This window comes from Balaenoptera ricei, chromosome 20, assembly GCF_028023285.1.
Source record: "Balaenoptera ricei isolate mBalRic1 chromosome 20, mBalRic1.hap2, whole genome shotgun sequence".
Taxonomy (NCBI): Eukaryota; Metazoa; Chordata; class Mammalia; order Artiodactyla; family Balaenopteridae; genus Balaenoptera; species Balaenoptera ricei.
The window spans coordinates 57741788-57769043 of NC_082658.1; the positions used below are offsets into that span (position 1 = coordinate 57741788).

The 27256-nt window shown below is 41.8% G+C and overlaps 2 protein-coding genes across 23 annotated transcripts in view; one reads left to right on the plus strand and one right to left on the minus strand.

The window, feature by feature from the left end:
* The window catches only part of ADPRM (ADP-ribose/CDP-alcohol diphosphatase, manganese dependent), a 384694-nt gene that overhangs the window by 8912 nt on the left and 348526 nt on the right, over positions 1 to 27256 (plus strand). Inside the window, exon 4 of one of the 22 annotated variants that reach the window (XM_059907758.1) lies at positions 2565 to 5135. The exons of 20 other annotated variants lie outside the window; for them this stretch is intronic. In XM_059907758.1, the coding sequence (XP_059763741.1) occupies positions 2565 to 2875 (311 nt within the window). In that variant the 3' untranslated portion in view covers positions 2876 to 5135. Of the gene's footprint in view, positions 1 to 2564; positions 5136 to 27256 lie in introns of those variants that run through there. One more of the 22 variants, XM_059907763.1, reaches the window with a different exon arrangement.
* Positions 7513 to 22357, minus strand: TMEM220 (transmembrane protein 220). Its single transcript, XM_059907975.1, is given in 8 exon segments — positions 7513 to 8955; positions 15464 to 15523; positions 17286 to 17409; positions 19306 to 19366; positions 21249 to 21278; positions 21986 to 22126; positions 22129 to 22260; positions 22262 to 22357. Coding segments are annotated over 8 exon segments (780 nt in total). The 3' UTR covers positions 7513 to 8819.

Below are 27256 nucleotides of genomic sequence, written 5' to 3' on the forward strand. Positions count from 1 at the left end.
CAGATAGTTGTTAATATAAAATTATATTTCAGGGAATTCCCCGGCAGTCCAGTGATTAGGACTTGGCGCTTTCACTGCCGAGGCCCGGGTTCAATCCCTGGTGGGAGAAATAAGATCCTGCAAGCCGCTCGGTGTGGCCAAAAAAACCCCATTATATTTCTATTAATCAGTTTTTACTTATTTATCTTTCACTGATGTGGTAAAGATATGAGATGGAGTAGGGGTATTTCTAGAATATCAAATGTCATTCAAGGCTTAGAAAATTATAAGATGCCCTCAGGGGTTATAGACATGATGTGACACTGTTTGGCTCTGTAATAAGTGGTTTCCAAAGTGGGATACTTCTTGTCTCTGCTTTTTAGTTTTGACTGCCAAAATGTACCTGTTATTGTAGAGAATACTGGAGCTAAAAGGGACCTCGAGATCATATAGTCAAACCTTTTAATTTTAAAGATAAGGAAACTGAACCCAAAGAGATTAAACTACGTAGGTCAAGTCATAGAGCTCCTGAGACTGGAGTCCCCTTTCGTCGTCTCCCTCCGTACCGTATTCTTCCTGTTTCTTTGCACTTCTGTCAGTGCACCTGTCTGTGTTAGCATCTCGTACATTTCTTCCATTTTGCTCTAAGCTCAGACACTGGATGAACAACTGAGTGCCTCGGGTTTTCTTTAGCAAAGTTTAAAATGGCTACATTTTCTTTCTTTCTTTCTTTTTTTTTTTAAATAAAGACAGTGAAATAGAAAGTCTTTATTTATTCATTCATTCATTCATTCATTCATTTATTTATTTATGGCTGTGTTGGGTCTTCGTTTCTGTGCGAGGGCTTTCTCCAGTTGTGGCAAGTGGGGGCCACTCTTCATCGCGGTGTGCGGGCCTCTCACTATCACGGCCTCTCTTGTTGCGGAGCACAGGCTCCAGATGCGCAGGCTCAGTAATTGTGGCTCACGGGCCTAGTTGCTCCGCGGCATGTGGGATCTTCCCAGACCAGGCTCGAACCTGCGTCCCCTGCATTGGCAGGCAGATTCTCAACCACTGCGCCACCAGGGAAGCCCAGACATTTTCTTTTGTTTCTGTTTGCTTCTTCACTTTCATTTTGGCTTCTCAGAGGTATTTGGCCTACTCAAGTTTTGGCCATGCAGTTGGAAGGATAGAATTGCTATTAGCTGAGATATGGAACACTGCAGTAGGAGGGGTTTTGGGTGAAGAGTTCAGGAGTTCAGGTTTGAAAATACTAAGTTTCAGATGCCTATTAGACATCAGGAGAGATGCTGAGTAAGCAGTAGGGACATAAGAGTCGGAAATTCAGAATAGGAGTTTGGGCCAGATATATAAACGTGGAAGTTGAAAGAATACAGATAGTATTTAAAACTGTAAATTACTAAGAGATCGCCAAGCCATTGGGTAGAGACGGAGTAGTGAAGCCTGAGGACCAAGCACTCGGGCACTCCTGACGGGACACTGGGGAAGTGAGGAAGCAGCAGAGTGAAGATCAGAAGCCGCTGAGGGTGGGAGAAAACTAGGGGGACAGCCATGTTCTGGAAGCCAAGTATTTCAGAGAGGAGGAGCAGCTCATTGTGTCCGGCGAGTCCAGTGTGGCGTCTGGGTCTGCAGAGTCACCCAGCCTCCTGGGACGCTCGGCCCTTATCACAGCTTGAAGAGTGGTTGTGCGTGCGTGTGTGTGTGTGTGCGTGCGTGTGTGCGCGCGCACGTGCTCTGTTACCTCCCCTTTTTTTACTTGTATTATAAACTGATAGATATTAAGCAGAATAAAAATACTCAGAATAAAATTTCAGGATAAAAATAAACAGTAACAGAGAAAAAAGGAAAGTGATTTAATGGGAAGAATCAAAGATCAGTGAGCTGTTGTACCTGTACGTTGGAGTGAAACCGTGACCTGATGTTGATGTGGCCTCGTAGGTGCCTTGAGATCAAGAATTTGAAATTCTCTTGGCTGTATCTCCGGTGGAAGCTAGTATGAATGTGCCCTGCTTTAACTTAGTTTTCTCATCTGTAAAATGGCTATGGCCACCTTGATCTCATGGAGGTATTTCAAGTAGCATTAAGTCAGTTCTTTATAAAACATTGAGTGTTTATATAAATGACATATACATATAATCCATTGGTCCATCCCTAAACTGTTTTACTTGGGAGTAGCTCTTTCAGTGTGTATAACACTCATACTCTTAGGGAAATCAGTGAGACTGGATTCCAGTGCAGCACCTGCCTGATCTCTGGCTGCCTTTACGGACCGCCCTGCCTGGGATGCCCTCAGTCTCCCGTGGTGGTGTTTGTGCATCTTGAGACTTTGTAGGCCATAGATCTCAGGGTTTCTGCCTATACAGCAGCCTCTCTCCCCTTGGATGCAAACTGTCTCACCCTTCTTTATGCTCCAGAGACATGGCTCTAGATTATCTAGTTTTTCATGTATGTGGATTCTCTCTGGTCTCGGTCCATATGAGTAGCAATACACATTTTCTTTATCCTGAGTACTAGTTTTTAGCCTTTTTTTGGTGAAAGAGGTATTTCTTAATTGGCTCATAACTCTTCTTCTCTTTAACTAACAGGCCATCTTCCCATTTACCCCGAGGCCTCTGACAGTGTGTGCCTGGCCTGGAATTACAGAGACGCCCTGGCAGTCATTTGGTCTCACAAGTGTGTGGTGTGTTTCTTCGCCGGTCACACTCACGATGGTGGCTACTCTGAGGACCCTTTTGGTGTGCACCACGTCAACATAGAAGGGGTTATTGAAACGGCTCCAGACAGCCAGGCTTTTGGCACAGTTCACGTCTATCCTGACAAAATGATGCTGAAAGGGAAGGGCAGAGTTCCAGACAGAATTATGAATTACAAGAAGGAAAACGCTCTCCATTTTTAGTCTGATCTTATTTGTTTACGTTTATAGAAAGAGACTGACTTGGCTTTGTGGTTTTGTTCCGCCTTCCTCTCCCCAAATCCTGAGTCTCATTGTTTAGTATTCCGTTTGCATAACAGATAGCCATAACTGACTTCAATGTGTGTTAGCTCATAAGATATTCTGAAATGTCATTTTTGGATAATATATCCCGTGTTGAAAATTGGTAAGGAAATGAATGAAAGTAGCATGAATAAACCAGGGAGGAGACTGAGGTGGGGGGGATACAGTCCTCCAAACAGACTCTATTTAGCCTTACCTGAGGTTTTTTTTACTTTTTACAAGGAGAGTGTATTCATTCACTGTATTAGCTATGTAAGTTAAAATTCATAATAAAAAAGAAATAAAATAAGCTCAGGTAAACTTCTTCCGTTTACCCAGCTGTGTGAATGAGCTTTAGACATTGTTTGCTCAGAGTACCTATCATATTTGTACTTTTATAGGTTTATACTCCTGTTTCGTAAGCCAGAAACATCACCAGTTACTTCACAGGTGAACGAATAGCACCCCCATTCACACAGGTGAACGTGTGGTCTCCCTTGTGAACCTCTTGTGAGTTCAGCCAAAGCAGGACCACGTGCCAGGGCAGCTGTGTGCCTGCCAGCATGTCTGTTTGGGCCCCCAGCTGGTGCTATATGAGACTATCGTAGGTAAATGAATTTACCCTTGACTCCCTTTATAGACAAACGGGGCATGTTTAACTGAGCTGTCATATATTCTAAGACTTATTTGCAGAAACACTTAACTCAGTGGCAAATGGGGACTGTTCAAGTGTAGAAAAAGTTTGATTCAGGGCCTGAAAAACAGGAAGACCAAAAAACCAGTACTAGTCAACGTAAGTGTGTCTGCTGAGTACCGAAGCACCGTGGGGCTACAGAGGCATATCAGTTTCCGCTGGCTGCTGTAACAAATTAGCACAAACTCGGTGGCTTAAACAACATACATTTGTTCTCTTACAGTTCTGGAGGTCATAAGTCTGAAATCGTCTTCACTGGGCTGAGATCAAGGTGTCATCAGGGCCATGCTCTCTCGGGGGCAGAATCGGTTTCCTTGCCTTTTCCAGCTTCTAGGGCTGCATCTCTTGCATGTCTTGGCTCATGGCCCCTTCCTCCATCTGCAAAGCTAGCAGTGCAGCTTTTTCCAGTCTCTTGCTGCTTTGTTGTCACAATGCCTTTCTCCTCTTCCGTCTGTAGTCAAATATCCCTGTGCCTCCCTCTTATATTGTAATTACATTGAGGGCCCACACAGATAATCCAGGATAATCTTCCCATCTCAAGATACTTAATCACATCTGGGAAGTCTATTTTGTGATGTAAGGTAACATTCAAAGGTTCTGGGGATTAGGACCTGGATACCTTTGAGGGTCATTATTCAGCCTACTGACGTGACTTTAACGCGTGAGAGAGAGAAACAACCCTGCATACAAATGTATGAAGAAAGGGCAGTGGCAACATGGAGGAGGGATTTAATTTTGTTTGAAGGGAACAGGGATGACTTGAAGAAGGAAGAAAAATGGTTTAAATAGGTGTGTGGGTGCATTTCATGTAGACGGAACAGCGTAGCGTCATAGGATATGCTGAGTTCAGGAACTGCAAGTCATGCTATGAGCATTCACCAAACGGCGCTGGGGGATGGCAGGCGGTAAAGCGGGAAAGGACAAGGTAGGGCTACGTGGTGAAGAGCCCTGAGTGATGGATGAGCCAGAGTTAGAACTAAACTTGTCAGGCAGTGAGGAACACTCCGGTGTCCGAGCTGGGGAATGTGTGAGGAAATTTGTGTCAATTCCAGGCAGTGGATAATGAGAGGCTGATACAGGAGAATGACAATGGGGAGAAAAAAGATTGTGAGGGTGGGAAGACAGAGATTTTGACAATAGAACTATTAAACTTACTAATAATACTTAAATTCAATTGAAAAATAGAGTTGAAAAGCAATTTCAGTAATACTCTTCAAAAGGCAGTACTTTACCAAGTTACTGCCTTTTACGTGCTTCTGGAGATATGAAAGGAACTGTGTATATTCACAAAATTCATAGTGTTATATGGGAGATGCAAATATGATGAAAGTGTATTTTGGACATTACTTTTAAAAAAAATTGAAACATTACAGTCTTCTAAGCACAGAATCAAGCATTACTTGGAGGATGGGTAGGTCCTATATAGAATTTGGAAATAAATCTGTTTCTTCATGTCTAATAGTTATACTAACGGAGGTATAAATACCATAAATATACTAGAAAACTGAAACCCTTTATTTGTATTTCACTGACCCTTAAAATAAATTTTACTTTAATTGCTTTAATATCAACTAGATTTTTTTTCCTTTACCCTCTAAATCTTTTTTTTTTTTTTTTTTTTTAATGTCTGAAACATTTATATTAACATATTTCCATACATATTTCCATACAAGTACAAATATAAGATTTTTAGAAATTTCATGTAATGTCTGAAACATTTATATTAACATATTTCCATACATATTTCCATACAAATACAAATATGATTTTTAGAAATTTCATGTAATGTCTGAAACATTTATATTAACATATTTCCATACATATTTCCATACAAATACAAATATAAGATTTTTAGAAATTTCATGTAATGTCTGAAACATTTATATTAACATGTTTCCATACAAATAACCCAATGAAAGTTTAGTATTAGTTGTTTTGTTTGTTTTTTTATACTGCAGGTTCTTATTAGGCATCAGTTTTATACACATCAGTGTATACATGTCAATCCCAATCGCCCAATTCAGCACACCACCATCCCCACCCCACCGCAGTTTTCCCCCCTTGGTGTCCATATGTCCATTCTCTACATCTGTGTCTCAACTTCTGCCCTGCAAACTGGCTCATCTGTACCATTTTTCTAGGTTCCGCATACATGCATTAATATACGATATTTGTTTTTCTCTTTCTGACTTACTTCACTCTGTATGACAGTCTCTAGATCCATCCACGTCTCAACAAATGACTCAATTTCGTTCCTTTTTATGGCTGAGTAATATTCCATTGTATATATGTACCACATCTTCTTTATCCATTCGTCTGTTGATGGGCATTTAGGTTGCTTCCATGACCTGGCTATTGTAAATAGTGCTGCAATGAACATTCGGGTGCATGTGTCTTTTTGAATTACGGTTTTCTCTGGGTATATGCCCAGTAGTGGGATTGCTGGGTCATATGGTAATTCTATTTTTAGTTTTTTAAGGAACCTCCATATTGTTCTCCATAGTGGCTGTATCAATTTACATTCCCACCAACAGTGCAAGAGGGTTCCCTTTTCACCACACCCTCTCCAGCATTTGTTGTTTGTAGATTTTCTGATGATGCCCATTCTAACAGGAGTGAGGTGATACCTCATTGTAGTTTTGATTTGCATTTCTCTAATAATTAGTGATGTTGAGCATCTTTTCATGTGCTTCGTGGCCATCTGTATGTCTTCTTTGGAGAAATGTCTATTTAGGTCTTCTGCCCATTTTTGGATTGGGGTGTTTGTTTCTTTGATATTGAGCTGAATGAGCTGTTTATATATTTTGGAGATTAATCCTTTGTCCGTTGATTCATTTGCAAATATTTTCTCCCATTCTGAGGGTTGTCTTTTCGTCTTGTTTATGGTTTCCTTTGCTGTGCAAAAGCTTTGAAGTTTCATTAGGTCCCATTTGTTTATTTTTGTTTTTATTTCCATTACTCTAGGAGGTGGATCAAAAAAGATCTTGCTGTGATTTATGTCAAAGAGTGTTCTTCCTATGTTTTCCTCTAAGAGTTTTATAGTGTCCACTCTTATATTTAGGTCTCTAATCCATTTTGAGTTTATTTTTGTGTATGGTGTTAGGGAGTATTCTAATTTCATTCTTTTACATGTAGCTGTCCAGTTTTCCCAGCACCACTTATTGAAGAGACTGTCTTTTCTCCATTGTATATCTTTGCCTCCTTTGTCATAGATTAGTTGACCATAGGTGCGTGGGTTAATCTCTGGGCTTTCTATCTTGTTCCATTGATCTATGTTTCTGTTTTTGTGCCAGTACCATATTGTCTTGATTACTGTAGCTTTGTAGTATAGTCTGAAGTCAGGGAGTCTGATTCCTCCAGCTCCATTTTTTTGCCTCAAGACTGCTTTACCCTCTAAATCTTGATAGAGAATTTCTGACTATCCAGTGGCCATTATGTAAAACAAAAAACATGCCTATCTCCTTTAACAAATATTTATAGAATACTTAATATCGTATTAAAGGCTATAAAAATAGGCAAACTACCAGACTCATTTTCACTCTACTAATACTTTTTGAGTCAAATATTTCCTAAATCTCATGAAACTGTCTTCACTATGGAGTTTGATGCTAGCATATGTAAAAAGAGTTGCCATCCAGATGCTCTAAGACAGCACTGACCAAGAGAAATATAATGTGAGCCACATAAGTAATTTGAAATATTTTAGCAGTCACATTTTAAAAAGTAAATAGAAATAGATAAAATTAATTTTAATTATGTATTTTATTTACCCCAATACATCTAACATATTATTTTAACATGTAATCAATATAAAAATATTTTACATTCTTTTTTATACTAAGTCTGTAAAATCTAGTGTGTATTTTATACTTATAATCCGTCCATTTGGACACTAAATTTTCATTGGAAATACTTGGTCCATATTTAGATATAAAATTTGCAGTTGAAGAAGTAGATTCACATATCCAAGTTGTTCCAAACATACTTAAAACAAGTGTTCCAAACACACTTACAAGTTTTCTCATAACTGAATTGATGTTTTTAAATAAAAATGAAAAACTTCAAACTTCTTCAGTGTACATTTCAAGCGCTCAATACAACATGCAGCTAGTGGCCACCAGACTGTACAGCTCTGAAATGGTCTTCTCTCCAGGGCTACTTTTTTTTTTAACGAATTGACATGTTTTTATTTATTTATTTATTTTTAGCTGTGTTGGGTCTTCGTTTCTGTGCGAGGGCTTTCTCTAGTTGCGGCAAATGGGGGCCACTCTTCATCGCGGTGCGCGGGCCTCTCACTATCGCGGCCTCTCGTTGCCGAGCACAGGCTCCAGATGCGCAGGCTCAGTAATTGTGGCTCACGGGTCTAGTTGCTCCGCGGCATGTGGGATCTTCCCAGACCAGGGCTCGAACCCGTGTCCCCTGCATTAGCAGGCAGATTCTCAACCACTGCACCACCAGGGAAGCCCCCAAACCAGGGCTACTTTTGACATTAAAAATATGTGTATAGATTTTGGTCTTATTTTTCATTTAAAATGTAATATTCTCTCTCTCCTTCTTTTTGGTCCCACATTCCTTTACTCTAGCTAACTTTCTTTCCAAGACGTGCTTGTTCACTTGGTTCATCTGGAGTCCTCATTTAATTCACGGCACTGTACCAGTTCAGTATACTGAGGTTAGTTCAGGGGTACAGCCCTCTCTTGAACTCTTTCTGTCATTATCCAAACCCTGCTTCCCTCTGTGTTATCAGGTGCAGCCCTTTGTCAGCTCTGTATATTTTGAATGCTCTCACATTATTCTCGCTTATAAACCTTGCAACTATATAAATAAGTAGGAGGTCTGGTAGTAACCCTATTTTATAGATAAAGAATTATCCACGGGAGGTTTATACATTTGCCCAAGTCATATGGATAGTGACGTAGCTGAGTTAGAATTCATATTTCTTAACTTTTGTTTTGCCTTTTCTACTACACTGTGACACACCAGAATGCCAGACTCCTTCCCTCACTAGTCCCTTCCAGTCCTGTGTTGTAGGCAGCCTGACTTGGGATTTTTTAAAAAAATCATCTCTAGTATTAACTCAAATTACCTGAAATAAATTCCTAGGAAACTGGCATGTTACAATCATGTTTACAAAAAATTGAAAACTCTCATTTTAAGAACAGGATTCTTCATTTAAATTACTGTCTTGCAGTGAGTTGGCCAGGAGGACCGCATCTCCTTGTTTATATATACATAGACCCATGAGATAAATGGGAAAAGAGCAACTGTGATAGCAATAGCCAGCTGAATTCTTCCACCAACTGGATTCCTATAAAGACACAAAAATTATTATACATAAAAATCCAATAAAAATTATGAATTGCTTTGGTAACGAATATGAAGATTGATTTTAGTAAAACACATCATTACATTTTCGTACGGTCTTTTTAATTTTTTAAATTGAAATATAATTCTTATATTTCATATAAGAATTATATAAGAAATATAATTCTGTGTTTCAGTGACCTCAGTTGAAGGTCATTGATAAAGCAATGTTAAAATGGATCTTTACGTAATGATTTTTGTGTCCTGTTTAAGAAAACTTTTCTTCCCCAAGGTCTTAAGGATACTAGATTATCTTCTCTAAAAGTTTTATTGCTTTGCTTTTCACATTAGATCTATAATCCACCTAGAATTGATTTTTATGAAAGTTTTAAGGTGTAGGGGTTGTTCACTTTTTTCCATATGGATATTCAATTGCTCCAGCACTATTTATTGAAGAGATTGCCTTCTTTTGCTACCCTGGAGTGCCACCATTGTCCTAAGTAAAGGCCATATACATATATATATATGGATCTGTTTCTAGATTCTATTTTGTTTCATTCATTTATTTTGCCAGTATGGGTTTATCTTATACTGCCATAGGATAATTATTTAGGTGTTCTTTATTTTAATATTGAGGTCTTTAATTTCTCCCATAATGTTTTATAGTTTTTATAGTTTTGTATGCAGAGATTTTGCATATCTCTTCTAGATTTATTCCTGGGGAGTTGATTTTTTGATACTATAAATGGTAACTTTTTGTTTTTATCATTTTCTGTTACTCGCTGATAAAAATACAGTTGATTTTAGTATATTGGCCTAGTATCCAGCCATCATGCTAAACTCACTTATTTGAATAACTTTTTAGATTTTTAGAAATTTTCTACATATGTGATTTTGTCATCTGTGAATAAGGAAAATTTAATTTTGCCTTTCCAGTCCTTGGGGGCTTTTATTTCTTTTTCTTGCCTTTCTGTACTGGCTAGGACAAGAGCTAGAACAGTGTTGAGTAGAAGTGGCAACAGTGGCTACTTCTCATTCCTGATCTCAGGAAAAGTTTTCAGCTGCTCACCATTAAGTATCATGCTGTGGTATAGATACCCTTTAACAGGGTAAGTTCCTTTCTAAACCAATTTTTATGAGCTTTTATCATGAATGGGTGTTGAATTTTATCAAATGCTCTTTTTGTATAGACTGAGAAGATAGTTTATTTTCTTCTTTCATTCTGTTAATGTGGTGAAAAACACTGGTTGGTTTTCAAATGTTAAACTAACTGTATTCCTAGAATAAACACAACTTGGTGGTTGGGTCATGAATTGCAGGACTTGATTTGCTAATGGTTTTGTTTTTGTTTTTTATTTTTTGCTAATGTTTTGTTTAGGGTTTTTCCATCTGTGGTCATGAGTGAGATTGCTGTGTAATTTCTTTTTTCTTTCTTTCTTTTTTTTTTTTTTTGGTGGGGGGGGTGGGTAATGTTCTTGTCAACTTTCGGTGTCCAGATTTTTCTGCCCTCATAAAATAAACTGGAAAATGTTTCTTCTTTTTCTGTTCTCTGGAAGAGTTTGTTGAAGGTTGACATTATTCCTTCCTTAAATGTTAGGCAGAATTCTGCAGTTATGCCATTTGGTCTAGAGTTTTCTTTTAGGAAAAATTTATATTATATACTCAGTTTCTTTAATAGTTATGAGACTGTTCTGAGTATTTCTTCTTGTGTCAGTTCTGGTAAATTGTATCTTTCAAGGAATTTGTCCATTTCATCTACATTTTCAAATTTATTGGGAAAAAGTTGTTCATACTATCCTCTTACGATTTTTGCAGTATCTGTTACATGGGTAATAACTTTCTCTTTTTCATCCCTGAGGTTAGTTATTTGTGCCTTCCTTTCCTTGCTCTCACTCTAATTATTTTTCCCTTTTTAGTCTTGCCAGGGTTTATCAGTGTTATTAATCATTTCAGAGAATGAATATTTGGCCCTCTTACTCCTTTATTTTTTAATGTTGATTTTTTCATTTCATTGGTTTCTGCTTTTATATTTATTTTCTTGTTTCTTTGGGCTTAATTTACTGTTCTTTTACTAACTTCTTGAACTGGAGAGTTCCTAACTTCTTCAAAGCTTAGCTCATTGACTTTCAGCCTGCCTAGTTTTTTTGTTTTGTTTTGTTTTAATATATTTATTTAATGCTATAAATTTCCCTCTAAGCATGCTTTTTAGCCACATCCCACAGATTTTAATATGTAGTCGTCTCCTTATCGTTCAGTTCAAAATATTTTCTGATTGTCATTGTGATGTGTTCCAAATATTATTTGGAAATATATTTCCTAATTTCCAAACATACAGTGGTTGTCTGATTATTATTTTTGTGAATGATTTCTAGCTTAATTGCACTGTGGTCAAAGAACATACTCCATAAGATTTCAGTTCTTTGAAATTTGTTGGAACTTATTTCATGGCTCAACATAAAGTCTTTTTGCAAATATTCAATGTTTACCTGAAAAAAAATTTGAATTCTGCCATTCTTGGTGCTGGTATTCTATATATGTCCTTTAGGTCAAGTTTCTTATCGTGTAGCTCAAATTTTCTATATGTTTATTGATTTTTTAAATCTTCTTGTTCTATTAGTAACTGAAAGAAGTATATTAAAGTCTCCCAAAATGATTGTAAATTTTTTAGTTTTTCCTTTTCACTCTGTCAATTTTTATTTTATCTATTTTGAGGCTATGTTATTAGTTATGTATGCTTTTTGATAAGTGGTGTTGAGATCGCCAGAGAGCCAAAAAGGAAGAAGATAATATTGGATCCGTTCTTTTTGCTGTTACACTAGGATAAACTCTAAATCGGTCAAAGATTTAAATGTAAAAATTAAACCATACATGTATTAGAAGAAAACTTAGGTAAGTTACTTACAACCTGAGAGGAAGGAAAGTTTTCCTAACTATGACTCCAGATCCAGAAGCAATAAGGGAATGGACCAATAAATTTGGTCACATTAAAAAAAAATTTTTTTTTTCATGGCAAAGTGTACTTTGCATAAGCAAAGTAAAAGGACAATAAGAAACTACAAAATAAAATTTTCAGCTTATATCACAGACAGCGGGTTAACAGCCCTAGTATGTAAAGAGCTTCTAAAAGTAGAGAAGACCAACAACCTTAGAAATTGGTTAAACCTGTACTCTCAGAGATGAACCAATATTTATAGAAAAAGAAATGCAAATGGCTCTTAATCATATGAAAATATGCTTACCTTTGCTCCTAATAAGAGAAATACAAATGAAAACTACCCATTTCTCAACTATCGAATTAGTAAAAATTCAAAAATTTGACAATACACTTTGTTGGCACTATTTTGAATCGCAAAAGATTGGATACAACCTGAACAGTAGAGGACTGGATGAATATACTGTGGACCTATCAGCAGAATAAGGAAAGTCTTTATATACCACAGGGTGATCTCCAGGATGTAGTAAGGGGAAATCAAGAATACAATTGTGTATAATGTGCTATCACTTATCTAAGACAAGCAGGAATACCAATGAATGTACATATTTGCTCCATTAAGAAACCATGGGGGGCTTCCCTGGTGGCGCAGTGGTTGAGAATCTGCCTGCCAATGCAGGGGACACGGGTTTGAGCCCTGGTCTGGGAAGATCCCACATGCCGCGGAGCAGCTGGGCCCATGAGCCACAATTACTGAGCCTGCGCGTCTGGAGCCTGTGCTCCGCAACAAGAGAGGCCGTGATAGTGAGAGGCCCACGCACCGTGACGAAGAGTGGCCCCCGCTTGCCACAACTAGAGAAAGCCCTCGCACAGAAACGAAGACCCAACACAGCCATAAATAAATAAATAAATACTTAAAAAAAAAAAAAAAGAAACCATGGAAGGATAAACCATAAAGTTGAAAAAAGTTTCACCTATAGAGAAAGGGAGGACATAGGGTTGTGGGATAGAGAAGTTAGAGTTCTTTGAATGTACTCTGTCTTGTAGATTTGCTTTGGAACCATGTAGATGTTTTATATAATTATAAAACAAAATTAATATATTTTTAATAAAGTATCCCTAGAAATTGAAAGTAAAATGAAATAAATGAACATAACTGTCTATTCACTTGGTGGGATTAGCACACAGAGTAACTATTCCAAGTAATTTGAACGTACATCCCTTAGAGAGATGTTCCCTAGAAACAGCAACACAAAATACCTATTTTCAGTAATTATATTGTTATTCTGAGATTGTGTTTGTATTGTGGGATGAGTCAGATAAGTTATGTTGAGGTCACTGAGACTAGAGATTTTTTGACATGATTAAAAGTAAATACAGATTTAAGATTGCTGATAAGGTCAGATGAAAACTTGTGCTCCTGAATTTGAATTCTAGGATCGATATGAACTCATAAGGGATTTTATCTTTAACTATATATGTAAAAAAAAAAATATATATATATATATATATATATCTCTTTATATACGTAATACACACACATATACATATATATATATTTATGACACACATACATATATATACATACCTATGCACATATATGTGAATTTTCCTAGTTCTGCCCACTAAAAGAACCCAACTCAACCCAGCAGCAGTGAGCACCATTTGTGCCCAGAATGTGACCTCTAAATACCATTATTACCTACTGAAAGTAATGAGGGCTTTTTGGAAAAATGGTTGATTCCCAGGTCTGGGGCATAAAATGTACAACCTTAGCTTGGAACATTTTGTCATACCAGAAAGAAGGAAGCAATCAAAGTTTACTAGGGTCGTGTTAAACAGAGTTCGGGTGCCAACCTGAATAAGTGCCCCTGGTCAAAGATGGGACAGTTTAAGCAACTGCCATGGACTGAAAAACATCAAATATGTTGAAATTCATGACTTTATAATGGTACTATTAAATAAACAAAACTCATTGGTCACTTTTGGAAGGTGCCCAGGGAAGGAAAACTCATTATTCTGAAAACTGGTAAATTAAGAGAGTCAACTCCTTTTCCTCTTATGATCTGTGTCTGAGTAGTCCAAGAATTGATAAGTGGAAGTTTTCCAGATAATAATCAAGGAATGGTATAATTAGATTATGACCATTTTGCAACTCAAATGGATTAGTGGATTTAGGCAGTGATCATCAAAGATTTTATATTAACATTACAGAGAAACAGCTAGGTTATGCACATGATGATGGAAGTACATAACACCACCCATGAAGTAGTCTTGCTTAGTGGTGATGATGATAAGGAGGAGGAGAAGAAGACGACCAGAATGTGTCCAAGCTTCTAGATCTTACCACTGATTTATAGGAAATATGACGCACAGAGGAGCAAGCATTTATAATACAATTGTGAAAATATACACATTGGCTGGAAAACTCGTAATACTGAGGAATTACTGTTTTGTTTTTTGTGTGTGATGATGGTAGAGTGGTTATTTTTTAAGTGCTTATCTTTTAGAGATACATACTGAAATATATAAAACATAAAACAATATGATGTTTGAGATTTATTTCAAAATAATCAGGACAGTGATAGATGATACAAGATTGGATATATAATGATAGTTGTTGGAGCTGGGTGATGAGTACATCTGATTCATTATATTAGTCTCTCTGCTTTTGAATGTGTTTGAATATTTCAAAATAAAAAATTAAAGCAGAATTTTTTTTAATTACCAAAAAAGTCCTCCTTTTTTCTAATGCTGACCTTAAAATCTACTTTTTAAAATGAAAGTGTCTATACTGGCTTCCGTTTTGTTGGTGTTTGTATAGTATGTTTTTTCAATCTTTTGACTTTCAGTCTTTCTGTTTCTGTATATTTGTGTTCTCTTTTGTAAGCAGTGTTTAGTTTTTAATCTTTTATCCGTTTTGAAAATCTTTATTGGAATATTTGGAACAATTACATTTAATGTAGTTTCTCATATATTTGAGTTTAATTCTCTGTCTTAACATCTGCTTCTTATTTTCCCCATCTGTTCTTTTTCTCATCTCCTTTCCTGCCTTCTGTACTCCTTTTCTTTCAGTGGTTACCCTAAGGATTACCACATGAATCCTTGACTTATCAAAATCTAATATAATTTGATACTTTTACCCTTCCCAGATAATTCAAGGACCTTAGAACACTTTAGCTCCATTTATCCCCTTCCAACTTATATGCTACAGTTGTCATGTATTTTTTATTTTTCTATTATTGTTTTATAAAGTTAATATTCACTTACATGTACCCACAGTTTTATATTTTGTTTGCTATTCACTTTTCCCTAAATATCCAAGCATCCTTTTGAGATCACTTTCCTTCTCTCTGGAGAATAGACTGGCAACTACCTGTGATGACACAGGAAACTGGGGTATTCATAAAAGTATGAATGATCATGAAACACTGAACCGACTCTTGTTAGCTTCCCTTGCGAAAAGGAAAGATTTCTCTCAAAAGATTCCTGTTTACAATTGTGCCAATATTCTCACTTACCTACCTGATCTGACCAACCTTAAACGCATCCGATTTTAACAGCCGAGCTGAAAACTTACTTTGATGCGCTGTGGCACAGGCTCAGCCATACTGTGATAATCACCAGACCAAAGAGCTCCCTGTAAAACAGCATGGATTTCATACTTTGAAGTGGCTGCGAAGGGTCATTTTCTCCCTGACACTTGATTCTGCTGTCTGATGACTTCCTCCAAGATATATAGCATCTACAAAATATTTTCAAGTCTAACCATGACTCATAAATTACTTTTTTCAGACCTTTTAGAGCCCTATATGAAAATAAATTTCATCTTATGAGGCAGCTATGACTTCATGACTGTTCCCCAATTTATAGGTGAACAGAGAAACAACAACAAAAAACAAACAAAAACATATATAAATCACCTACTTCATGTCATGGGGAGGAATACCACAACCAAGAAGACAATCCCATATTGGATCAGGCACTCTTTTCACATTGTTTTAGAGGGGTCACTGTTAGGCAGGTTGAGCTCAAATCAGTAATTTAAGCACAGATTGCAGGGGATTGGGTCACGTCTTAGTGGAGTGGAATGACTTGTAGTATGAGTCTAATGATTTTGGGGCGGGTATATGCTTCTAGAAATATGTGTTAAAAGGTTGTATCTTTTACATAGCGTAGAAAATAATCGTATTTGGCCAAATACCACCAGAAGACCCCACTTTGATTTCACTGCGCCTCATGGGCTTCACGTTGGTGGAGGTGATTCAAACCATTTGGTCTGGGGCTTCCCTGGTGGCGCAGTGGTTCAGAGTCTGCCTGCCAATGCAGGGGACACGGGTTCGAGCCCTGGTCTGGGAAGACCCTACATGCCGCGGAGCAACTGGGCCTGTGAGCCACAATTACTGAGCCTGTGCGTCTGGAGCCTGTGCTCCGCAACAAGAGAGGCTGCGATAGTGAGAGGCCCGCGCACCGCGATGAAGAGTGGCCCCCTCTTGCCACAACTAGAAGAAAGCCCTCGCACAGAAACGAAGACCCAACACAGCCATAAATAAATAAAATAAATTAAAAAAACCAAAAAAACAAAAAAAAAACCCCAAAAAACTCCTCATCAAATCCTCCCGGGTTGGGACACACAGTTTTCAAGGGCAGGAGCCCACTCTGTCCCCCTTTGCCTGGCAAAGCAATAAAGCTATTAAAAACAAAAAAAACAAAAAAAAAAACCATTTGGTCTACATTCCCATCAACTGACCCAACCTGATCTAGTTTTCCAAAGATTAGGGCCTATAATGTAGCAGCACCTCACCAGTGGGACTTAAGCTACAGGTCTCTCAATTTTGGTGTTGGCAGATGTTACCAGTGGGATAGAAAGGAAAGGAGGGGGGCTATTCATGAGACCAGGGAGTCAAGGGTGGGAGGAAGCAAAGGAAGAGGTGATAAAACAAGAGCCAATGGTGGTGACAAAAGGAGGAGAGGACATGAGATATATATGGGCAAGGCTGGCAGAGGTTGACCTCTGATGGGGCTGATCACACTTGTAAATAAGATTCTGGCTTGAACCAGGACTGAATCCGAAGGCTGATGGAGTTTTCACCTCATTAGACTGGACTGAATATTACTGTACGCGATCCTTGCTCGTTACAAGGGGGTCAGGGTCCAACTGCCCGACGATAATATAATGCAACGTGTAGTAGTGATCACAGGTTTGGCAGGCAGTGCTGGCTTTGAATCCTGGCTCTATCATTTCCTCAGTTTCTTCAGCTTATAAAGGAGATAATATCTTCCCTGCTCCTTATGGTGTTGGGGGAATTAAATCATCATCATGCAAAGATAAGGTGTCATAAAGGAACAGATTTCTCAGTTCTTCCCCACCCCTTCCAAAGAGCAAAAAAATCACTGCTCACCTGCCTTCTTCCTCATGTAAGATGTTCTGTTTTGTATGAAGCAAGAGGTTGTATGCCAAGACAACAGCCCACACGATACAGAAGAATATGTGTATTGCAGAGACACTCTTCCAAATAAAGTTACCTAAAAACAGATATCCTGGTGCTGTTAATCATGGAATCACATCCCAGAGAAAAATGATCTCTTTGTATTGCTTTGCCATAATCTGCCTTCAAGTAAAGCATTCAGAAAAGGCTGGGGTTTTTTTGTTTTGATTTGCCCTCAAATCAAAAGGTTAAAACAGAGGTTAAAACAGTATTTATAAACTTAAGTGGACATTTATTATTTTGATTGTCCAGCATCTCCCCTTCCTATGATGAAAACCCTTAATTTTTTCTGGGGATCCACTCTTTCCACACTCCTGGTCTATGTGTCCCAGACAACTGGACCTTAGCGAGGTCAATCAATGTATTCCATCCCCTCAGTGACAGTGATTTGTCTCAGGATGAACAGATAACGAATCAGGGCCAACAACTCCATTCGGAGCTTTTGTGGAGCTATCAGGGAAGTGGCTTCTAGATTCTGCTGGACCCAGCGTGGTGAAGCTGTGACCTTTGTGTGGCAGGGCTACCACGTGGAGCCCAGGGCTGAAGTGCAGTAGATGTGGAACTAAGACTGCAGACAAATTTAAGTTCTGAGCCGCCACCAGTGCCTGAAGCCAGCACCATCCCAGACTTTTCAGTAAAGGATCCCAGTACATCTCCCTTCATCTTACAGGCCACTTGAGTTGAGTTTTTTCCTTGCTTGCAACTAATGGAGTCCTAACTGATACACCTTGAAGATGTAAACAGAGATCTAGGGACCTTGTACAAGGAGCCCGAGCATCTGGGCGATGGGAGTTTTCCCCACCCAGGTGGGAATCATTAGTCTTTATTCTAAGGCCCTGAGAATTTTCAAGCCCCACTAGTAGAAGCTGATTTAAAGAAAGTGACAAATAACCTGCCGGACTAATATTCCCCATTAATAAGAGAATGTTAGTAAACAATGTAAAAAAAATTTTTTTTTCTGCTCTAAGACACTGTTTCATAGAATGAAACTGTCCAACTAAGGTTTACTGAGTTTTTAGGGCCATAAAAAGTGAAGCAGCTACGTTTTGCCCCTAATTGAGGTAGGTGGCCTGTGGGCAATACAAACTGCTATTTTAAGTGAATTTTTTATGTATATACTCACCTGGGATATACATGTAAGGAATCCAAGGAGCAGGTTACAAAACAAATATATGATAACGCCTCTGTGTTAGAGCCATTCACTGACTCAACGAACATTAGGTACCTGCCGTATTCCTGGCCATGTTTAAGCTAGACTTGGGCAAAGATGGGTTAGACATGATCCTTTCAAGGGGCTTACAGCCTAGATGGAGGAAACATATATAAAAGTGTACAAGAAATTGCTGGAGTTACTGTGATGGTACATAAGGAGATTAGGGAGAGCAACATGTTTCAGTGAAAAATCTAAAGATTTGTTATAGACATTATAGACAGTTTCTCTACAAAAGTAGCAGTTCAGATACACAGGCGTTGAATGAATTCAAAATCAGAAAATGATTAATGGGAGTGGTACTGGGAGAAGAATTGTATAGAGGAAATACATAATAGACAATGATCACCACTAAGTATGGAGACAAGGTTAGCAGTTAGATTGTTGCCCATCTTCCATTAGCTTGATGGCTTAAGAAATCAACGCGGTGACTGAAGCCCTTCTCTCTCAGGGGCTAAACGGCATAACTACTGTACCACATCAGTACGAGATCCTGGGTTCCAAATTGATAAAGACTGTCTTAGTGTGGCACGTCCTTATCAAGTTTTCCTGAAGATGGGTGAGGACGATCTAGATTAGAATTCGCTTCCTCTTATGATCGATCAGAAGGGAGAAGAAAGACATGGAGAGCTCCAGTTTTCTCCTGGGGGTTGGCAGATAGACTCTTGTCATTGAAAGGAAATCAGATTTGCTGTATCTCCATTCAGAATCCAAGGTTCATACCTGTGACAAGAGGGTTAAGTCCAACAAGCAGGGTCAGACCAGCAGGAATTGTATACACAACCTGTTAGCAGAAAAAGAGGAAATTATATGGGTTAAGAAGGATGCCCAAAAAGAGAAGGAAAAAAAAAAAAAAGGATGCCCAGTATAGGAGATGTTCAGAGGTGTGTAGGAAGTAAAGAAAGATGACAGCAGTGGCCACCACACTCCGTGACTTACCTCTAGCTTTCAGTAGCAGCTGAGGAAGTGGTGACCTCTGCTTTATGGCATTTACCATGTCAGGTTGTAATTCTGTATGCCTTCCTCCGAGACTATAGGCTATTCCAGGAAAGACTTCTTCATCTTCAAGCTCTAGCATTGAGCGGAGTTTTGGTCTCAAGACACAGTGATCTCCTAATCTCTCCCAAGCAACATCCATGCCTAAATGGCCTTTCCCTACTTTTCAAAAAATGCTCTTAGAAAAGCAGGGCCGGAGCAGCCATAATTAGCCACATGGCCCTGCTGGGTCTAGCTCCATGGACCATCCAGCCCCATATTCCATCTCTGCGAATGAGACCACATAAAGTTTACTAACAGTGTACGGACCAGATGTGCCCAATAAGATCAGGCTCTTCATTTTGGAAACTGTTGTAAGTTGGTTTGGAGTTGGGAAGGCTGGCCCTGAAGAGGCCCTGTTTTCAAGCCTCATTCACGGCAAGCAGGCAGACTCTGGAAAAACCTATTGCTTGTGTGGTGTGGGCAGAGGGCAAGTAGGGGGTGGTAGGTTTATAAGAAGCATGGGGCCTCCCCAGAAATGTAGCTGCTTAACATCAACTGTGATGCTTAGTTAGAAACCTTTAGTTTATAAGGAAGTTGTCAGAGCCAAACATTTTAAGTGATTTGCTGTCACTATGAAAACATGATAAGCAATTAGACCTACATTGTTTTTGAATTGCTTTGTTCTTTGTTTTCTGAGGGGATCTCAAAGACAGTGGTAAGAAACAGAGATGTTAGAGATGGCTGAGGTTTTGAGCAAGGATGACTCAGAATGACTCCTGATAACAGAAATGGTGAGTCAGAAGGAAGAGTGGGCATTGGAGGGAAAGATGCTGGGTAGGACCTTGTGTGTATCTGAAGAGCCACTGCGACGTACAGGTGGACAGATCTAGCAGTCGTTTGGAAATTCAGCATTAAGCTGGATGTTTGGAACTGCAGGAGAAATAACATTTGGAACTAAGGATATGGATCATGGTGCTGAGGAAAAGGCAGGGGCATGTGAATCTGGAGAGTAAGAATATCAGAATGTGGTTATATTTATACCCATATGTATATAATATATACTACATTATATATATTATAATTCCAAATGCTTTCACTTGTTGTTACTCTGTACACAGTCAACATTATTCCAAAGCCTAAAATCATCTCATCGGTGATACTGTACAGTATTGTATATCTGTATTGAAAGAACCGAAATTTAGATATTTCCAGAAATGTGTGGAATGAACTCCCCCTCCTCTAAATGGTTCAATCAGAGCATTGGTTCAATGTATACTGTAGGTTTTATGGGCTTTAATTACTTTTTATGAATGTAACTCACTGAATTAGCAGAACCACATACTTTAAGCCTGCCATTTTCTCGTCAAATGTTTGTTGGAGTTTCTGGGTAGAAATTCATGAGGATTGGTGTACTTAACCTTGAGAGGTCTACTCTGTGTCTTCAGAAAAGTGTCCTCAGTTGGCCCATTTTATTCAAAGGGAATACTGCTGAAAGGCACCTATATCTCTGGAAAATTCTGACTTCTCAATCTGATCCTTCTCCTAATATTTTAGGAAAAAGCACTTACTAAGGATTTGATTTCTAAGTTTTTAAGTAGACAAAGCAGGGAGGAGGGCAAATAGATGAACCTGCGTGTTTCACGCAGTTCCCCAATTCTTTCAGACGTGGGAAGGCAGCTCCTACTCACCATCCACACTTCCGCATCGGGATCATTCACCTGGAATGCCAAAACATCAGCATTAGCGACATGCTGTCGTGTTCCATTCCAGTATTTGGTCTGCTCTTTATTCATTTCAGTCATTTTCTAAACGCTGCAGTAGGGACCGAGGATGCAAGGAGGAGTAAGACACAGTGTAGCCGATGGTGACGGGGAAGGGGCTTCCGTCTGAACCCAGCACCTAGTTTGAACACACAGCCACACCTACCTATTTGTACAGAAGGGCACAGGGGGCCCGCAAAGGGCGAGCCAAGCCCAGAATGGGTATCTTAAGGGCCCTCCAGTCTCAAGGAATGAGGAAAGCTATCACAAAGGGGCCCCAAAGCAGGCTTGGAAGGATAATTAGCTGCAAAGGGTTTTGCTCTGCTTCCTCTCCTAGGCCGTGAGCTCAGCCTCGCCCCCAGGCTGCCTTTTTAGAAAGGTGCCAGGGCCGCTTCTGCTCAGGTCCCTGCAAAGGGACACGCGCCGAACCAGTTCCTTCCAGCATGTGAGCAAACGCGACCATATGATCACACCTGTCTCAGCTGGAGCCGGAGTGCGGGTTCCCGTATCACCAACCCTGACTCCAGCCCTCCCCGTACAGGGCCGGCTCCTGCGACCCCGCCGGCCGCTCGGTCTACACCGCACGGGGGCCTGGGGCGGAGCTCGGAGCCCGGGGTCTCGGAGCCCGGGGTCTCGCCGCCCGCCGCCCGGCCCGGGGCGCTGACCTGCACGAAGGCCGCCAGCGCGAAGAAGGCGCCCATGAGCCAGTTGCAGGCGCGCCACAGGCCCAGCGCCCCGCGCCCGGCCGCAGGCGCCATGGTCGGGCGGCGCGATCGCCGCCGCGGCCCCTCCTTCCGCCCGGCCCGGCCCGCTCCCCGGAAGGCCCTCGGTCGTCCGGTCCCGGGGCCACTGGCCGGCGCGCGCCCGGGTGGGAGGGGCGCCGGTCGGACCTTCCTGTGGGGCCCCATTCGCTCCTCCTCAAACGTAGAGAGGCGTAGGTTATCTGCCCATTTCTCAGACTCGTAGAGTGAGTCACAGAGCGCTTGGGAGGCTGGGTCAGCGTCGCACAGCTCGTCCTTGGGGGCAGGAAGTCGCATTTGAACCCAGAGAGGTGCAACTCCAATGCCAGTTTTCACTAAAGCTGCCTTCTTCACATTTAAAAAAAATTAGAGGAAATTAAAGGGGAGGGAGGGAGGAAAGAAGGAAAGAGAAAAATAGAGGCGTGTGTGTGTGTGTGTGTGTATGCGTGTGTAGGCGTACGCGTGCGCGCTTTCTGGTTAGTGTTTATGCATTTCTTTCCAAAGCTCAGAAACTTTCAAAGCCCTGTAAGCATTATGGTAATTTCTTAGAGTGACGACAGTTACATTAGCATCTCATACAGCTCACAGCTTTTCTTAAGACAGCCTCGTTTATCTTCATGGGCTTTTATTATCAGAGGTATTTACATATTATACATATTTACAATTCTTTCCCACCACCAAAACCAACAAATTCTCCACACGCGTTGCTCATGAATTTCTTATGAACCAAAGACACTTGAAATATTCCCTTTTCTCTCCTCGCTTGTTTTACGGTCTTTTTCTGTTTTGTAATTTACCCTTCTGATTAGTTCCTCCCGGGGCTCATTTACACATCCATAGGCCTCATCATTTTTGCTGTTCTAAAGAGTCTTTATCACTTCACATCACGAGCCTGTTCTCCGGCGCTCCTCTCCTTTCCGCTAAAATCTCCTAAGACTCTTTAGGAATTTTTTTTTTCTTTCTCTGTTTCATTCCTTTCAAATAATGCTTATTTCAGGAACGTTGTCTGCTGGATGCCTGGCCCCGTGCTTGGTGCAGGGAGCATGAAAGGGACTTGCTGTACGCTCTCTGGGAAAGTTTGGAAATGGGGTCTTTAAAGAGATAATTAAGTTAAAATGAGGTCATATGGGTGGGCCCTTATCCAATATGACTGGTGTCCGAGAAGAGATTTACACACAGACGTATACAGAGGAAAGACCACGTGAGGACAAAGCGAGAAGACCACCGTCTGCAAGCCGAGGAGAGAGGCCTCAGGAGACACCAACCCTGCTGATGCCCTGATCTTGCCCTCCCAGCCTCCAGAATTATGGTCAGAAAATAGGTGTTTGTTGCTTCAGTCCGCCAGTCTGTGGTACTTTGTTATGGCAGTCCTAGCAAAGTAATACAGGAAGTGATCATTGCCAACCAAATGGAGGTGTGGGTGGCAAGGAGAGAGTGGTATGAAAATGCTTTGTAAACTGTTGTGTGCTGTGCAACTACCCTGCAGTTTATATTTTTCAGTGTTGTCTGGGGCATTCATGGTCACTGTGTGGACGTGTGTTGTTTCTGCTGGCGCAGGGTTCGTTCCCCTTCCTATAGGATCAGCATCCCAGTTACTGGGGAAGGACCCTGCTCCCACTGTCAGGGCATGTGTACCAGGAGGGCTGGCGTGCTGGCGCCTTTCCAGAGATGGGCGGGTGACCATGGCCAGCTGGTTGGCGTAGCCCATCCCCCTGACCACAGCGATTGGGTCTGGGATGGCATGTGATGCAGGTTGCCCAGATTCAGTCCTGTGCTGGAGGGAGGGTTGCCAGATAAAATACAGGATGCCTAGTTACATTTGAACTTCAGATCAACAAGGAATAATTTTTTAGTATAAGTGTGTCCTAAATATTTGCTAAATCCAGTAACCCTAGCTGGGCCATTAAAGAGAAGCTTTCTTTTTGCTGAGGGTGTTGAACTGGTAGCATGTAAGCTGGAGCTGCCAGGAGAAGGCTTTTCTGAGGGTGAGCTCAGGTAGAGGAAGCAGAGCTCAGAGAGAAAGAAGGCAGGAACCTGGTAACATCGCGTGAGTGAGGCTCTGGGTCCAGCCCCACTGACCGCTGGGCACGGCCTCACCACCCTTCAGCTTTGTGAGCCATCTCAGTCCCTTCCTCACACACAAGCCTGTGTGAGTCAGGTTTTTGTCACTCACGACATAGAATGATGACTTGTAAAATCACGATTCAGTAGCTAAGCCGATGCTTGAAATCCTCTAAATCCTCCCGCTGCATGTTTGTCCAGGTTTTGCAAACATAGGCTCAGCCTGAAGAGTCATGAGAAATAAGTTTAAGTGAATCCAGTATCGCAGAGAGCTCTGCTTGAGAAGTCACTCCATTTCCCTTTTTAACGGCGGCGTCACACGCTGCCGGGATGAGGAGGTTTGGAAGGGAGCGGGGGCCTGTCGACGCTGGCCTCCCCCTGCCGAAAGGGCGGCACGCGGGCCCTTCATCCTGCCAGGCTGCTCCCGGGCTGCCAGGTCGGTGGCAGCGTCATGAGAGCAGTCAGAGCCACTGGCGCCCGGCAAGGGGGACTCGCTTCTCCACCAGAACCCGCCAGTGCCTGGGCGGCAAGCGGACGTCTGTCCTCTGAGCACTTGGAACTAGAGGTGCTTGCTTGAGCGTGGGTGTTGGTGATGGCCACCGGGTGATGCGTTTGGGGACAGGGGTGCTGGAATAAGAGTCCCGCCCCGTGCCCGATGTTGCCCGTCCACCCCCCCCCCCCCCCCGGCTCAGCAAGGTTCCCCCTCTCATAGGCTGCTGGTGCTGTGTTGGGGAGGAGCTGGGGTGGGGAGGGGTTTGGAATAGGACAGCAGAGGGACTCTGCCTGGGCTGTACCGGCTGCTCCTAAGGTCTCTGAACTCAGACACGCACCTCACCAGGGCAGGGATTGATTTGCTTCTGCCAAACCCATCTGGTCTCCGTGAAGGACTCAGGTTTCTCCTGTTAGCAAAACGTAGACCATATCATGAAAGCCCTAAGTTTACTCGTATCGATTGACACTGAAAGATACCTGGCTCAAACAACGTTCCTCGAAATCCTGGCCGTCCCCTTACACCGCCAGTAGGAGAATGTGTACTGGTTCAAGGCACCCTCCATGTGTGTTTCCCTTCATCACCGTGTCCCTCAATGAGTGAAGCACTCATTGAGTCATTTATTTCATCTGTTCACTGAACATTTATACAGGCCTTACTACGTTCAGGCACTGAGCTGATAACTGATTATGTGACCGTGAACAGAAGAGATACAGGCCTTGCTCTGTGGAGCTTACAGACCTCACAGGAATCACCCAAACAGTCAGGTGGTCCCAGCAGTTCGAGCTGTGAAGGAAAAGCCAGGGCCGCTCAGGGAGATGTGTCAACGAGGGGAGTCGGACCTCTATCAGGGGCTTCAAGAAACTGTCTGGGGAGGTGACTTCTGGGCGTGGCCCGAAAGATGAAGGGGTGAATGCGGTGATGCTGGCCCTGAGCTGTCCAGGGCCGGCATGGGCATGGGTGGACACAGAGGAGGCTGGAGAGGTGCCGCCTCGAGGGGTTGGCTTACCCCGAGCGTTGGGAGAGCCCAGAGCAGCAGGGGGCTTGGCTCTGAGGTCCCTGCAGGAGACCAGGAAAGACGCAGTGCAGCACGGATGAGCCGCCTTGATGGGGTAGAACCACAGGGCTGTGTGTGGGGACATAGTTAAGAGTTTGGGCCTCATGGCTGAGGACTGGCTGCAGGAGGAGGTGGCCTCATCTTGGCACCTGCCCGTGTAGGGACCCCTCCTCCCTGTTGCCCTTGCTCCGTGCGGTTTCCCTGGAAGGTCAGCGCTTGTTAGTAGTTTATCTCCCCATGTGGGGATGAGAGTCCTCCTCTCCTGCTGCTTTTTATGCTTGGCTTTTGTTGCTTTTGTAGCACTTCTTAGTTTTTCCCTTGCACTGATTGTTACATGTGTGCGTGTGTTGTCCACACTCCTGGACTATCCCACAAACAGCAGGAGAAAAGGTAGCTAAGTTATAGCTATAACTTAGCTATTTTTATTCCCCTCCCACAGTACCTGGCACACCTGGATGCCAATGGCATCCAACAGTGAGTGGGGATGACTTGAGGCGTTGTAAGAATATTGCTGAAAGTTGGCTTTGATGGGGGTGGGGGGTGTGTACTAGTTAACAGGTATTGGGCCTGCTGGGTTAGGCAATAGTCTAAGCACTTTGTCTAGATTAACTCATTTCATGTGCACAACAGATCAATTAGGTAGATACTATTATTACCTCCATTGAATGGATGAAGAAACTGAGGCATAGACTAGCTTTTAAATACACTGGTTGAGAAAGACCCCAGCTCTCTGACCTGCGAGTCAGAATTGGGTTTCTCCAAGTCCATGGAGAGGCCTCCTACGGGTTTATGGAAGCAGCGAGCAAGGTAGGCCCAAAGCTCTCCCACCTGCGAGAGAGAAGCATTTCACTGAGTAGCTGCTCCTAACCAGAGCTGGGAGAGGGAGGCCTTAAGGGGTCATCCAGAGACACAGGCTGGAGGGGCAGTCCTTCAGGGCCTGCTTTGATGCCAGCTTGCTTATCTCTTAGCTATTTTCAAGACCAGAGGGATTTTCCACCCAAACCTTGACTTTTAGAGGCTGATTAGATGAAGCTGTATTCGGAGGTAGGAAAAGGTGAGTGTCTTTGCAGCCCCCTTCTTCTCCAATCCTGACTCTCTGAGTTTGGACCAGGCTGAGAACTGTGGGTGTCCACAAGGTGGCGGGCTTCTGCTTCCAACAACTCTGCCAGGAGGAGGGCACAGTGGGCCGGCCGTGCTCCCCTCGACTCCGCCTGCGTGGCTGTGATGTAGCCTTTCTGGGTGGGTATGATGTTGGTATCAGCCTGAGGTGAAGAGGTACAAACAGAACTTTGTACCAGGAAATAACGTGGGTCCCAGCAGGGGTATTGCTGACCTGGAGCTGAGCTTGGCTGTGTCCTGGCAGAGCTTCAAACTGTTTGCCATCCCAGGATTCCAGGAAAATCAGATATGCTTAAAGAGAGCCATCACTTCTAATATCGGAGCGTTCCAAAAGTCAATAATAATGACAATAGCTATCAATTATTGAGTATTTACCGTGAGCCCAGCTGCTGCCCTTTCAACATCTTACAGTCACCACAAATTGTGCATTTCTGACCCTAAACTCGTCCTCTTCCTCTATCCCACAGGG